At 45.5% G+C, this 15,605-nt stretch overlaps 1 protein-coding gene across 3 annotated transcripts; it reads right to left on the bottom strand.

Annotated features, from left to right (window-relative positions):
* Positions 1 to 671: 671 nt before the first annotated feature.
* Positions 672 to 8,034, bottom strand: LOC124029898 (NACHT, LRR and PYD domains-containing protein 3-like). Of its 3 annotated transcripts, XM_046341452.1 has the most exons (7): positions 7,653 to 8,034; positions 5,050 to 5,134; positions 4,680 to 4,908; positions 2,509 to 4,300; positions 2,052 to 2,225; positions 1,578 to 1,751; positions 672 to 912 (listed from the first exon to the last, which is right to left on the bottom strand). In XM_046341452.1, exons 1-7 carry the CDS (start codon positions 7,718 to 7,720, stop codon positions 687 to 689), a joined length of 2,748 nt encoding a protein of 915 aa, XP_046197408.1. In that variant the 5' UTR covers positions 7,721 to 8,034; the 3' UTR covers positions 672 to 686. The 3 variants fall into 3 exon arrangements, with proteins under 3 accessions (XP_046197408.1, XP_046197410.1, XP_046197409.1); XM_046341454.1 differs by lacking the exon at positions 2,052 to 2,225; XM_046341453.1 differs by lacking the exon at positions 1,578 to 1,751 and having other exon boundaries at positions 7,653 to 8,033.
* Between the last annotated feature and the right edge of the window lie 7,571 nt (positions 8,035 to 15,605).

Below are 15,605 nucleotides of genomic sequence, written 5' to 3'. Positions count from 1 at the left end.
TTACCAATAACAGAGAATACAACAAAACATACTAACCTCTCACCATTACCAATAACAGAGACTACAACAAAACATGCTAACCTCTCACCATTACCAATAACAGAGGCTACAACAAAACATGCTAACCTCTCACCATTACCAATAACAGAGACTACAACAAAACATGCTAACCTCTCACCATTACCAATAACAGAGACTACAACAACACATACTAACCTCTCACCATTACCAATAACAGAGACTACAACAAAACATGCTAACCTCTCACCATTACCAATAACAGAGACTACAACAAAACATGCTAACCTCTCACCCTTACCAATAACAGAGGGGGTCTGATCTTTGTACCTCTGTAACTTCATCATTCATCATTATTCTCGATTCATTCATTATTATCCATAATCATGGTACCATCCACATGAATGTAGGAGTGTTCAGAAACATATTCTATTCTTACTGACAATACAAGTGAAGTGACTCCAAAATGACAGGACATTATTCACCATCCAGTTTCTATGAGGAAAACATCTAAAACACAACCAAGACAAACTGCAAATTAATTCAACAAGTTAGTAGAACCACAAGCTTGATGTAATCACTGCAGGCATGGAATATGGGACCAAATACTAAACGTATGACTACTTTAATACACTATAAGTGAATATAACTGAATAATTACGACTTTTTCAAATGGGAGAACTACATACATAAAGTGCTTTCATATCTGATAATACTGACCTCAGAGTCTCCAGTTTACAGTGGTGATTCCCCAGTCCAGCAGAGAGCAGCTTCACTCCTGAATCCTTCAGGTCATTGTTACTCAGATCCAGCTCTCTCAGGTGTGAGGGGTTTGACCTCAGAGCTGAGACCAGAGAAGCACAGCCTTCCTCTGTGATTAGACAGCCTGACAGCCTGACAAAGAGATCATCATGACTTCACAAACACACTGTTCATTTCACAAGTAGAATGTACATGAAAAAGGAAAATGAACCTTTAATTGTGATTGATATGTGAAATTAACAGAATATTTAGTTAGTTAAGCACAACACCCCTGTGGTGAAACGATTATTGCTGTGGAAGGTAATGAGCAACATATTGTGTCCAGTGTGTGTGTGTGTGTGTGTGTGTGTGTGTGTGTGTGTGTGTGTGTGTGTGTGTGTGTGTGTGTGTGTGTGTGTGTGTGTGTGTGTGTGTGTGTGTGTGTGTGTGTGTGTGTGTGTGTGTGTGTGTGTCCTGTTGGTGTCCTATGTGTGTTCAGTGAGTGTTAAGTGTGTGTTTAGTGAGTGTTTCTTGCCAGTGTGTCCAGTGTGTGTTAAGTGTGTGTTCAGTGAGTGTGTCTTGCCAGTGTGTCCAGTGTGTGCGTGTGTAAAGTATGCCAGTGTGTGTTTGAAAGGACACACACAATGGCCAAACACAATGGACACACACAGGACACACACACACAGGACACACACACACTGGACACACACACACAGAGCATATACCTTTGTCCCAAGTGGTGGTCAGAATGTTTGTCTTAACTAGCCTGATAAGTCCAACATGTCTGATATGAACATTGACATAAACCCTCTACATACTTGAGTTTCTCCAGTCTGCAGTGTGGATCCTCCAGTCCAGCAGAGAGCAGTCTGACTCCTGAGTCTCCTGGGTGATTGTAGCTCAGATCCAGCTCTCTGAGGTGTGAGGGGTTTGACCTCAGAGCTGAGACCAGAGAAGCACAGCCTTCCTCTGTGACTCCACAGCCTGACAGCCTGCAAAGAGTCAAATCATATTAAAATCACACTGATATTCTTTGGTTATTATTATTACTATTATTATATTAATAACCTAGTTAAATATATTTTACATTTAAAAAAATAAAAGTTGACATTCTGTACTGTATGAAACATCAAACATCTCAAATCAAATCCAAAATGCTGGAGCAGAGCACCACATTTAAAACTGTAAGCTTCACTGTCCAAACACATATGGTGTGGACTATGTGTGTCTGGTAAACACATGTGGATCTGATGAACAGTTATCACTTGTTGACCAACTACAGGAATACTGACCTCAGAGTCTCCAGTTTACAGTGGGGATTCCCCAGTCCAGCAGAGAGCAGCTTCACTCCTGAATCCTTCAGGTCATTGTTACTCAGATCCAGCTCTCTCAGGTGTGAGGGGTTTGACCTCAGAGCTGAGACCAGAGAAGCACAGCCATCCTCTGTGACTCCACAGCCTGACAGCCTGACAAAGAGATCATCATGACTTCACAAACACACTGTTAATTTAACACCAGTAGTGTAGGACAATGGTAGATACATTTGGTTTATTCTTCCAAACAACATATAGATTCATCTTCTGTCTCCTAGAATTGTATGGTCATATTGTTATACTAATGTGAACATAAAAGCATTGATTCAATACGTTATTCAATATAATATTATATCCATATTATATTACATATTTTTCTCTAAACTGAATATTTCTTCCTGATGATTAGTTCTTATATGTCATTTTATTTACTCACAGAGCAGCTCTGGAGGCTTTGACCACTGGCAGCAGCCTCAGAAGACCTTCCTCTGATCTGGAGTATTTCTTCAGGTCAAACACATCCAGCTCCTTTTCTGAAGTCAGCAACACAAAGACCAGAGCTGACCACTGTGCAGGTGACAGGTTGGGTTCTGAGAGACTTCCTGATCTCAGGTAGCTTTGGATCTCCTCCACTAGAGAATGGTCCTTCAGTTCATTCAGACAGTGGAACAGATTGATGCTCCTCTCTGGAGAGAGATTCTCCCTGATCTTCTCCTTGATGTACTTGACTGTTTCTTCATGGCTCTGTGAGCTGCTTCTTGTCTTTGTCAGTAGACCTCGTAAGTGCTTCTGATTGGACTCCAATGAGAGGCCCAGGAGGAAGCGGAGGAAAAGGTCCAGGTTTCCTGTCTCACTTTGTAAGGCTTTATCCACAGCACTCTTATAGAAAGCAACTTCAGGCTTGTCTCTGAACAGCGAAGAAAAGATCCTGGACTTTGTTTGCGGTTTGTCCATTAGATTCTCATTGTTGTTGATGAATGAGAGGAACACATATACAGCAGCCAGAAACTCCTGAATGCTCAGATGAACAAAGCAGTACACCTTGTCCTGGTACAGCCCACATTCCTCTTTAAAGAGCTGTGTGCACAATCCTGAGTAGACTGAGGCTTCATTGACATCAATGCCAGCCTCTTTCAGGTCTTCTTCATAGAAAATCAGATTGCCTTTCACAAGCTGTTGAAAAGCCAGTTTTCCCAGTGACAGAATGCTCTGTTTATTCCAGTGTGGAACTGTTTCTTCTTTCCCAAGATACTTTTCATTCTTCTGTTTGGTGTGAAACACCACAAGGTGTGTGTACATCTCAGTCAGAGTCTTGGGCATCTCTTCTCTCTTATGTTTCAACATGTGTTCAAGGACTATTGCAGAAATCCAACAGAAGACTGGAATGTGGCACATGATGTGGAGGCTCCTTGATGTCTTTATGTTTGAGATGATTCTGCTGGCCAGGTCCTCATCACTGAATCTCTTCCTGAAGTACTCCTCCTTCTGTGGGTCATTGAACCCTCGTACCTCTGTTACCTGGTCAACACACCCTGAAGGGATCTTATTGGCTGCTGCAGGTCGGGTAGTTATCCAGAGGAGAGCAGAGGGAAGCAGATTTCCCTTGATGAGATTTGTCAGCAGAACATCCACTGAGGTTGACTCTGTGACGTCACAACAGATCTTGTTCTTCTGGAAGTCTAGGGGCAGTCGGCACTCATCCAGACCATCAAAGATGAACAGAACTTTGTACTTGTTGTAGATGGAGATTCCTGATTGTTTGGTTTCCATTGAGAAGTGATTGAGAAGTTCAATGAAAGTGCGTTTGTCCTCTTTCATCAAATTCAGCTCCCGAAAAGGGAATGAAAATATAAATTGGACATCCTGATTTGCTTTTCCTTCAGCCCAGTCCAGAATGAACTTCTGCACAGAGACTGTTTTTCCAATGCCAGCGACTCCCTTTGTCAGCACAGTTCTGATAGGTTTGTCTTGTCCAGTTAAGGGTTTGACGATGTCGTTACATTTGATTGCAGTCTCTGGTCTTGCTTGTTTCCTGGTTGTTGTCTCAATCTGTCTCAGCTCATGTTCATTATTGACCTCTCCTGTTCCACCCTCTGTGATGTAGAGCTCTGTGTAGATCTTATTGAGAAGTGTTGGGTTTCCTTGTTTAGCGATCCCCTCAAATACACATTGACACTTCTTCTTTAGATTAGATTTGAGTTCACGTTGGCACATCACAGCAATCTCATCTGAATGAAGAAATACCACAGAGGATATTAATATTATGTATGTTTTAATGTCTACAGTATTGTAGGACTGTTATAAAGTTTTACATTATAATAATGTATTATCTTAACTGACTGTATAAATGTGTAAATGTTTTCATAATGCATTACAGACTGGTGTGACTGATTATATTATTATTGGTATTATTGATGGTATTATTAATGTTCTCTCTCTCTAAATGAATCACCACAACACATCCCTGCTGCTACTTGATGAGGTCACTAGGTGTTGTGTTAAGGCTGCTACAATATCATTGAGTTACACAGCTACTTTAGCTGTACTTTAGCTACAGCTTTTTAAATGTTATAAAACAGCATTCAACATGAGACAGACAGATCTTACATTTCTCCAGTGTGTCAGCAAGCTCCTTCTGGTTCATTTTCCTCAGGATGTGCAGTGTGATCTTCAGAGCCCCCTCTCTGGCACTGCTCTCCTGCTTCTCATCTTCAGCGTCCACCACTTCCTTATCCTGCTTCTGACTCTCAAAGCCTTCTGTGAGTTCTGGACTAAGAATCCTCTTGAACATCTTCAGCTCGTTCGTCACGAATGTCATAGTATTCTCTTCAAGCAACTGAAATAAATAAAGTAAATAAGTATTAAGTAAATATGTTAAAGAGAATATATTATTTCTCATTAATACATTAATGAATGATGGACAGACCAACTTTACTTGAGGTAAACAAAAACAAATGTACATAACAGGACCACATACACTGAATATGGAGTCCAGGTCTGTTTGATGACTCTGGGAAGACTGACCACTGAGAATCTCTGACTCTGATCTCTTTTGTTGATTTCTGTGGACAAAACATGAGACACACACATAGGGAAGGAATGTTGTGTTTGTTTAATTCTGTTTTAGGACTTTGAAAATGGACAAAAGGAGCCTATGGATTAAGAAAACAACAACAAAAATGGGGAAAATCATATCAAATCAAATTTGATTTGTCACGTAAACATTTGTAAACATAAGTGACATATTTTAAAGTGGCTAATGATACATGTATGACAGAAAGATGGCAAGATGCAGTAGATGATATTGAGTACAGTATATACATATACATATGAGATGAGGAAACATTATTTACATTTACATTTAAGTCATTTAGCAGACGCTCTTATCCAGAGCGACTTACAAATTGGTGCATTCACCTTATGACATCCAGTGGAACAGTCACTTTACAATAGTGCATCTAAATCTTAAAGGGGGGGGGGTGAGAGGGATTACTTATCCTATCCTAGGTATTCCTTAAAGAGGTGGGGTTTCAGGTGTCTCCGGAAGGTGGTGATTGACTCCGCTGTCCTGGCGTCGTGGCATTGTTTAAAGTGGCTAGTGATACATTTTTTACGTCAATTTCCATCAATTCCCATTATTAAAGTGGCTGGAGTTGAGTCAGTATGTTGGCAGCAGCCACTCAATGTTAGTGGTGGCTGTTTAACAGTATAATGGCCTTAAGATATAAGCTGTTTTTCAGTCTCTCGGTCCCTGCATTGATGCACCTGTACTGACCTCGCCTTCTGGATGATAGCGGGGTGAACAGGCAGTGGCTCGGGTGGTTGTTGTCCTTGATGATCTTCATGGCCTTCCTGTAACATCGGGTGGTGTAGGTGTCCTGGAGGGCAGGTAGATTGCCCCCGGTGATGCGTTGTGCAGACCTCACTACCCTTTGGAGAGCCTTACGGTTGTGGGCGGAGCAGTTGCCGTATCAGGCGGTGATACAGCCCGACAGGATGCTCTCGATTGTGCATCTGTAGAAGTTTGTGAGTGCTTTTGGTGACAAGCCGAATTTCTTCAGCCTCCTGAGGTTGAAGAGGAGCTGCTGCGCCTTCTTCACAATGCTGTCTGTGTGGGTGGACCAATTCAGTTGGTCTGTGATGTGTACGCCGAGGACCTTAAAACTTACTTCCCTCTCTACCACTGTCCACTGTCCCTCTGCTGATTCCTGAAGTCCATAATCATCTCCTTTGTTTTGTTAACGTTGAGTGTGAGGTTATTTTCCTGACACCACACTCAGAGGGCCCTCACCTCCTCCCTGTAGGCCGTCTCGTCGTTGTTAGTAATCAAGCCTACCACTGTAGTGTCGTCTGCACACTTGATGATTGAGTTGGAGGCGTGCATGGCCACGTATTCGTGAATTTTGGATGCAATGCGGAACATTTCCCAGTCCACGTGATGGAAGCAGTCTTGGAGTGTGGAATCAGATTGGTCGGACCAGCGTTGAACAGATCTCAGCCCGGGAACTTCTTGTTTTATTCTCTGTCTGTAGGCAGGGATCAACAAAATGGAGTCGTGGTCAGCTTTTCCGAAAGGAGGGTGGGAGATGGCCATATATGCGTCGGTCTCGGAAGTTAGAATAACAATGTTCCAGGGTTTTATCAGCCCTGGTTGTGCAATCGATATGCTGATAGAATTTAGGGAGTCTTGTTTTCAGATTAGCCTTGTTAAATCCCCAGCTACAATGAATGCAGCCTCAGGATATGTGGTTTCCAGTTTGCAAAGAGTCAAATAAAGTTTGTTCAGGGCCATCGATGTGTCTGCTTGGGGGGGAATATATATGGCTGTGAATATAATCGAAGAGAATTCTCTTGGTAGATAATGCAGTCGACATTTGATTGTGAGGAATTCTAAGTCAGGTGAACAGAAGGACTTGAGTTCCTGTATGTTGTTGTGATCACACCACGTCTCGTTAACCATTAGGCATACGCCCCCACCCCTCTTCTTACCAGAAATATGTTTGTTTCTGTCAGCGCGATGCGTGGAGAAACCAGCTGGCTGCACGACTCTGATAGTGTCTCTCTAGTGAGCCATGTTTCCGTGAAGCAAAGAACGTTACAGTTTCTGATGTCCCTCTGGAAAGCTACCCTTGCTCGGATTTCATCAACCTTGTTGTCAAGAGACTGGACATTGGAGAGAAGTATGCTAGGGAGTGGTGCACGATGTGCCCGTCTCCGGAGTCTGACCAGAAGACCGCTTCGTTTTCCCCTTTTACGACGACGTTGTTTAGGGTCGCCGGCTGGGATCTGATCCATTGTCCTGGGTGGAAGGCAGAACACAGGATCCGCTTCGGGAAAGTCATATTCCTGGTCATAATGATTGTGAGTTGACGTTGCTCTTATAGTCAGTAGTTCATCCTGACTGTATGTAATGAAACCTAAGATTATCTGGGGTACCAATGTAAGAAATAACATTTAAAAAACGAAATACTGCATAGTTTCCTAGGAACGTGAAGCGAAGCGAGGCGGCCATCTCTGTCAGCCCCGGAAGAGAGACAGTGTTGTTTAACTCACCTATCATGACCCATTAGTTCTTCTTACCTTGGTTCAGTAGAAAAGTCTCCCTCTCTAAACTGTAAAGGTTGACTCATAGACCAGTCACTCTTCATGGACACACAGCTGGGAACAGGGGAGGCTGGTCTCTCCTGCTTGATTGGGCTTCAACAAAACAGAGACAAACATTACATCTCTCATCTACTCTGATGTTAGATGGGGAAACAAGAGTTTCATTCCAAAACGATATATATCAATTATCAGAATTGTTCGTAAAATTATGAACGAGATTGGTGTGTTTTTTCACTATCTCGTCATGGCATGGGGTTGTTCAATGTTACTAAATCTATCACTTGATGGTTTAATTTCAGAGAGACAAATAGTAATATTTTTTTTGCAAAATGCTATATTTCTGGATCACTCTCAAATGAGACCAACCGGCTCGATCCAGTCAGCAAAAAATATATATGTAGCAAAACTAAATGTTTTTAGGTTTTGGTTTATGTCAGTTTAATTGTGTTATGCTATAAATGGTTATTTTATAGTTGTAAGTGGTAAATTCAACTAGAAAATGTTATATTTGAGTAATTACTGCTTTAGTAAAGAATTAGACATTATTCATGTGTGTGGGTTGGAGCGAGCGGTCGCATCGACACATCGCTCCACAGGTAGTATAACTTTTTCATTACATTTCATTACATTTCATTATAGCACAACGGTTTGATTTGTCTAAATCTTAGAAATTTCTTCTTAGCTAGCTACATAGCCGTCTTTGTATCAAAGATATTTTCAAAGATATTTCGTATTTCGCCGTCCTAACGTAGTCTTCACTAGCCAGCTAGCTAATGTCCACTGATTAGCTGCACTGGAGAAACTATTGCACTCAACTGAACGACTTGAGTAGTGTAGTGTTAGCTAGCTACATAGCTGTCTTTGCTGTCTTCGTATCCAAGATAATTGTGTAGTTTAGAGTGTGTAGTCTTAGAGTGATTATCTTAATTTACCGAGGTTAGCTAGCCAGCTATTTGTCGTCCTTAACGTAGGAGACTCTGCTAGCTAGCCAACAGCTAGCCGACAGCTAGCCAACAGCTAGCCAACGTCTTCTGAATAGACTCAACAACCCGGTCGCATTCACAGGTAGTATCACATTTTCATTTATTTCATTACAGTATAACGGCTTGATTTGTTTGATCGTAGCTAGCTACATAGCTAGCTACATAGCCGTCTTTGTAAACAACACTACTAGCTAGCCAGCTAGCCCCCGAATAGCAGCACTGTCGAAACTATTACACTCAACGGAACGACTTGATTAGTGTAGTGTCAACAACGCACCCACTGCCAGCTAGCCTACTTCAGCAGTACTGTATCATTTTAATCATTTTAGTCAATAAGATTCTTGCTACGTAAGCTTAACTTTCTGAACATTCGAGACGTGTAGTCCACTTGTCATTCCAATCTCCTTTGCATTAGCGTAGCCTCTTCTGTAGCCTGTCAACTATGTGTCTGTCTATCCCTGTTCTCTCCTCTCTGCACAGACCATACAAACGCCCCACACCGCGTGGCCGCGGCCACCCTAATCTGGTGGTCCCAGCGCGCACGACCCACGTGGAGTTCCAGGTCTCCGGTAGCCTCTGGAACTGCCGATCTGCGGCCAACAAGGCAGAGTTCATCTCAGCCTATGCCTCCCTCCAGTCCCTCGACTTCTTGGCACTGACGGAAACATGGATCACCACAGACAACACTGCTACTCCTACTGCTCTCTCTTCGTCCGCCCACGTGTTCTCGCACACCCCGAGAGCTTCTGGTCAGCGTGGTGGTGGCACCGGGATCCTCATCTCTCCCAAGTGTTCATTCTCTCTTTCTCCCCTTACCCATCTGTCTATCGCCTCCTTTGAATTCCATGCTGTCACAGTTACCAGCCCTTTCAAGCTTAACATCCTTATCATTTATCGCCCTCCAGGTTCCCTCGGAGAGTTCATCAATGAGCTTGATGCCTTGATAAGCTCCTTTCCTGAGGACGGCTCACCTCTCACAGTTCTTGGCGACTTTAACCTCCCCACGTCTACCTTTGACTCATTCCTCTCTGCCTCCTTCTTTCCACTCCTCTCCTCTTTTGACCTCACCCTCTCACCTTCCCCCCTACTCACAAGGCAGGCAATACGCTCGACCTCATCTTTACTAGATGCTGTACTTCCACTAACCTCACTGCAACTCCTCTCCAAGTCTCCGACCACTACCTTGTATCCTTTTCCCTCTCGCTCTCATCCAACACCTCCCACACTGCCCCTACTCGGATGGTATCGCGCCGTCCCAACCTTCGCTCTCTCTCCCCCGCTACTCTCTCCTCTTCCATCCTATCATCTCTTCCCTCTGCTCAAACCTTCTCCAACCTATCTCCTGATTCTGCCTCCTCAACCCTCCTCTCCTCCCTCTCTGCATCCTTTGACTCTCTATGTCCCCTATCCTCCAGGCCGGCTCGGTCCTCCCCTCCCGCTCCGTGGCTCGATGACTCACTGCGAGCTCACAGAACAGGGCTCCGGGCAGCCGAGCGGAAATGGAGGAAAACTCGCCTCCCTGCGGACCTGGCATCCTTTCACTCCCTCCTCTCTACATTTTCCTCCTCTGTCTCTGCTGCTAAAGCCACTTTCTACCACTCTAAATTCCAAGCATCTGCCTCTAACCCTAGGAAGCTCTTTGCCACCTTCTCCTCCCTCCTGAATCCTCCTCCCCCTCTCCCTCCTCCTCCCTCTCTGCAGATGACTTCGTCAACCATTTTGAAAAGAAGGTCGACGACATCCGACCCTCATTTGCTAAGTCAAACGACACCGCTGGTTCTGCTCACACTGCCCTACCCTGTGCTCTGACCTCTTTCTCCCCTCTCTCTCCAGATGAAATCTCGCGTCTTGTGACGGCCGGCCGCCCAACAACCTGCCCGCTTGACCCTATCCCCTCCTCTCTTCTCCAGACCATTTCCGGAGACCTTCTCCCTTACCTCACCTCGCTCATCAACTCATCCCTGACCACTGGCTACGTCCCTTCCGTCTTCAAGAGAGCGAGAGTTGCACCCCTTCTGAAAAAACCTACACTCGATCCCTCCGATGTCAACAATTACAGACCAGTATCCCTTCTTTCTTTTCTCTCCAAAACTCTTGAACGTGCCGTCCTTGGCCAGCTCTCCCGCTATCTCTCTCTGAATGACCTTCTTGATCCAAATCAGTCAGGTTTCAAGACTAGTCATTCAACTGAGACTGCTCTCCTCTGCTAAAGCTAACTCTCTCTCCTCTGCTCTCATCCTTCTAGATCTATCGGCTGCCTTCGATACTGTGAACCATCAGATCCTCCTCTCCACCCCTCTCCGAGTTGGGCATCTCCGGCGCGGCCCACGCTTGGATTGCGTCCTACCTGACAGGTCGCTCCTACCAGGTGGCGTGGCGAGAATCTGTCTCCTCACCACGCGCTCTCACCACTGGTGTCCCCCAGGGCTCTGTTCTAGGCCCTCTCCTCTTCTCGCTATACACCAAGTCACTTGGCTCTGTCATAACCTCACATGGTCTCTCCTATCATTGCTATGCAGACGACACACAACTAATCTTCTCCTTTCCCCCTTCTGATGACCAGGTGGCGAATCGCATCTCTGCATGTCTGGCAGACATATCAGTGTGGATGACGGATCACCACCTCAAGCTGAACCTCGGCAAGACGGAGCTGCTCTTCCTCCCGGGGAAGGACTGCCCGTTCCATGATCTCGCCATCACGGTTGACAACTCCATTGTGTCCTCCTTCCAGAGCGCGAAGAACCTTGGCGTGATCCTGGAAAACACCCTGTCGTTCTCAACCAACATCAAGGCAATGGCCCGTTCCTGTAGGTTCATGCTCTACAACATCCGCAGAGTACGACCCTGCCTCACACAGGAAGCGGCGCAGGTCCTAATCCAGGCACTTGTCATCTCCCGTCTGGATTACTGCAACTCGCTGTTGGCTGGGCTCCCTGCCTGTGCCATTAAACCCCTTCAACTCATCCAGAACGCCGCAGCCCGTCTGGTGTTCAACCTTCCCAAGTTCTCTCACGTCACCCCGCTCCTCCGTTCTCTCCACTGGCTTCCAGTTGAAGCTCGCATCCGCTACAAGACCATGGTGCTTGCCTACGGAGCTGTGAGGGGAACGGCACCTCAGTACCTCCAGGCTCTGATCAGGCCCTACACCCAAACAAGGGCACTGCGTTCATCCACCTCTGGCCTGCTCGCCTCCCTACCACTGAGGAAGTACAGCTCCCGCTCAGCCCAGTCAAAACTGTTCGCTGCTCTAGCCCCCCAATGGTGGAACAAACTCCCTCTCGACGCCAGGACAGCGGAGTCAATCACCACCTTCCGGAGACACCTGAAACCCCACCTCTTTAAGGAATACCTAGGATAGGATAAGTAATCCCTCTCACCCCCCCCCTTTAAGATTTATATGCACTATTGTAAAGTGACTGTTCCACTCGATGTCATAAGGTGAATGCACCAATTTGTAAGTCGCTCTGGATAAGAGCGTCTTCTAAATGACTTAAATGTAATGTAATGTAAATTCAGTACTCCTGCAGTTGCTTCATAATTCCAATAGATGGAAGCATAAGACCACAATTGAAATTTCAGAAGATTAGTTTAGTTTTTTCCGTGGAAACACCAACACTCCCCCTACTTTAGTAGAGAAAAACTTATTTTCCCAGAACATTCTTTGTCAAATTCATCAACCAGCATCGACCCACTCTGGCTTCTCACACAAGTAGCCAACTCAGCTCCGGCAAAAAGCCGTCACTCTGCCTTCTTGCACAAACGAAGGGCATGTTGACCTAAATTTGCTGACCGCTAGGATTGCATGATGTAACTTATATATTGAAAGACGCAATATTGTCTTTTCTATTTCAAGTCTGTTTATTCCCAATATGAGGTATTAAGAGGTTGATAATGAATGTATACTCAGGTTGAGGTTCTGACTAGTGATAATTTACCCAGGGTTCAATACCTGCTATAGTCACTATTTTATTTGCTCTCCCTAAAGCAACACAGGCCTAATACGAGATGTATAGCTAACTAAAGTAATGAGTGACCATTTTAGAAAATCATGGGACATATAGTCTGTGGTTGCATGCTGTTTCATGTCAATCAAATTGCTGCCTGTATACTGTAACGGTGTAACGGCGTTCGTTCATCGAAAGAGTCGGACCGAAATGCAGCGTGGTGGTTACTCATGTCTTTAATGAAAACAAATGATGATACATGAAATAACTTAATTAATACAAAAACAACAAACGGAACGTGAAACCTAATTACAGCCTATCTGGTGAATACGGTTCCCTATCAGAGACAACAAGAATCACCTGACTCTGATTGAGAACCGCCTCAGGCAGCCAAGCCTAACTAGACACACCCCTAATCAACCACAATCCCAATGCCTACAAAAAAAACAATATGACAACACAATAAACCCATGTCACACCCTGGCCTGAACAAATATATAAAGAAAACACAAAATACAATGACCAAGGTGTGACAGAACCCCCTAAGGTGCGGACTCCCGGACGCACCTCACAACCATAGGGAGGGTCCGGGTGGGCGTCTGTCCATGGTGGCGGTTCCGGCTCGGGACGTGGACCCGACTACATTAATGTCATAGTTCCTCCCCTTCGTGTCCTGGGATAATCCACCCTCGCCGCCGACCATGGCCTAATAGTCCTCACCCAGAACCCCACTGAACTGAGGGGCAGCTCGGGACTGAGGGGCAGCTCGGGACTGAGGGGCAGCTCGGGACTGAGGGGCAGCTCGGGCCTGAGGGGCAGCCCGGGACTGAGGGGAAGCCCGGGACTGAGGGGAAGCCCGGGACCGAGGGGAAGCCCGGGACTGAGAAAGCCCAGTACTGAGAGGAAGCCCAGTACTGAGATGAAGCTCAGGCAGGTAGTAGGCTCCGGTAGATCCTGGCTGGCTGGCGGATCTGGAAGATCCTGGTTGACTGGCAGATCTAGAAGATCATGGCTGACTCGCGGATCTACCTGCTCTATGCAGGCTGGTATGAACCGCACCGGGCTATGCACCCGCACTGGAAACACCGTGCGCTCCATAGCATAACACGGTGCCTGCCCGGTCTCTCTAGCCCCCCGGTAAGCACAGGGAATTTGCGCAGGTCTCCTACCTGGCATAGCCATACTCCCTGTAAGCCCCCCAATCCAATACATTTTTGGGGCTGACTCTCAGGCTTCCATAAGCGTCGCCGTGCTGCCTCCTCATACCAGCGCCTCTCCGCTTTAGCTGCCTCCAGTTCTTCCTTGGGGCGGCGATATTCTCCAGGCTGTGCCCATGGTCCTTTTCCGTCCAGAATCTCCTCCCAAGTCCAATTCTCCAAGTAGTGCAGCCTCTTCGCACTGCTCCAGCGAATCCCAGGCGGGTTCCGGCACTCTCTCTGGGTCGACCGCCCACCTGTCTATTTCTTCCCACGTAGTATACTCCATACTTCTGCTGTCCATAACGTCCTCCCTTCGCTGCTCCTGCTGTCGCTGCCTGTAACCACGCCACTCGGTCCGTGGGTGGTGGGTGATTCTGTAACGGCGTTCGTTCGTCGAAAGAGAGTCGGACCGAAATGCAGCGTGGTGGTTACTCATGTCTTTAATGAAAACAAATGACGATACATGAAATAACTTAATAAATACAAAAACAACGAACGGAACGTGAAACCTAATTACAGCCTATCTGGTGAACACTACACAGAGACAGGAACAATCACCCACGAGATACACAGTGAAACCCAGGCTACCTAAATATGGTTCCCTATCAGAGACAACAAGAATCACCTGACTCTGATTGAGAACCGCCTCAGGCAGCCAAGCCTAAACTAGACACACCCCTAATCAACCACAATCCCAATGCCTACAAAAAACCCAATATCACAACACAATAAACCCATGTCACACCCTGGCCTGAACAAATATATAACGAAAACACAAAATACAATGACCAACGGATGCTTTGTGGTCTTATGCTGCCGTCTATTGGAAATATTTAGCAATTAAATGCAGGTTGAGAGCTTCAAGTTCCTTGGTGTCCACATCACCAACAAACTAACATGGTCCAAGCACACCAAGACAGTCGTGAAGAGGGCACGACAAAACCTATTCCCCCTCAGGAGACTGAAAAGATTTGGCATGGGTCCTCAGATCCTCAAAAGGTTTTACAGCTGCACCATCGAGAACATCCTGACCGGTTTCATCACTGCCTGGTATGGCAACTGATCGGCCTCCGACCGCAAGGCACAACAGAGGTTAGTACGTACAGCCTAGTACATACCAAGCTTCCTGCCATCCAGGACCTTTATACCAGGCGGTGTCAGAGGAAGGCCCTAAAAATTGACTCCAGCCACCCTAGTCATAGACTGTTCTCTCTGCTACTACACGTCAAGCGGTACTGGAGGGCCAAGTCTAGGACCAAGAGGCTTCTAAACAGCTAATAACCCCCAAGCCATAAGACTCCTGAACATCTAATCAACTGGCTACCCAGACTATTTGCATTGCCCCCCCCCCTCTACACTGCTGCTACTCTCTGTTATTATCCATGCATAGTCACTTTAATAACTCTTTACATACCCTAAAACCCTTCATTAATATTCATTATTATACTTTTTATTATCTCTTACTTTTTAGGTATTTTCTTAAAAATGCATTGTTGGTTAATTAAGGGCTTGTAAGCAAGCATTTCACGTTATTCAGCGCATGTGACAAAAACAATTTGATTTCATTTAATTTCATTAATTAATTGACGTATAGACATTGGTGTGGCTGAGAATAGAGTGTTTTTTTGTGCTTAATTCCTTAGATCAGGTCTAAGACATCTCAGTACTAGAGGATCACTACAGACCCTGGTTCAGTGGTCTAAGACATCTCAGTACTAGAGGATCACTACAGACCCTGGTTCAGTGGTCTAAGGCATCTCAGTACTAGAGGATCACTACAGACCCTGGTTCAGTGGTCTAAGG

This window comes from Oncorhynchus gorbuscha, unplaced genomic scaffold, assembly GCF_021184085.1.
Source record: "Oncorhynchus gorbuscha isolate QuinsamMale2020 ecotype Even-year unplaced genomic scaffold, OgorEven_v1.0 Un_scaffold_8099, whole genome shotgun sequence".
In the NCBI taxonomy this organism is placed as follows: Eukaryota; Metazoa; Chordata; class Actinopteri; order Salmoniformes; family Salmonidae; genus Oncorhynchus; species Oncorhynchus gorbuscha.
The sequence above is the reverse complement of the archived record's forward strand: the minus strand, read 5'-3'. Positions and strand labels throughout refer to the sequence as shown.

What these genes read in the sequence shown, in the direction of transcription:
- LOC124029898 (XM_046341452.1), bottom strand. Translation starts at nt 7,720, where the DNA reads ATGAAGAGTGACTGGTCTATGAGTCAACCTTTACAGTTTAGAGAGGGA. An exon ending in ACCTGGACTCCATATTCAGT is followed by an intron (nt 4,909 to 5,049) that starts GTATGTGGTCCT and finishes TATTTATTTCAG; the next exon opens with TTGCTTGAAGAGAATACTAT. An exon ending in TGCAGACTGGAGAAACTCAA is followed by an intron (nt 913 to 1,577) that starts GTATGTAGAGGG and finishes TCTCTTTGTCAG; the next exon opens with GCTGTCAGGCTGTCTAATCA.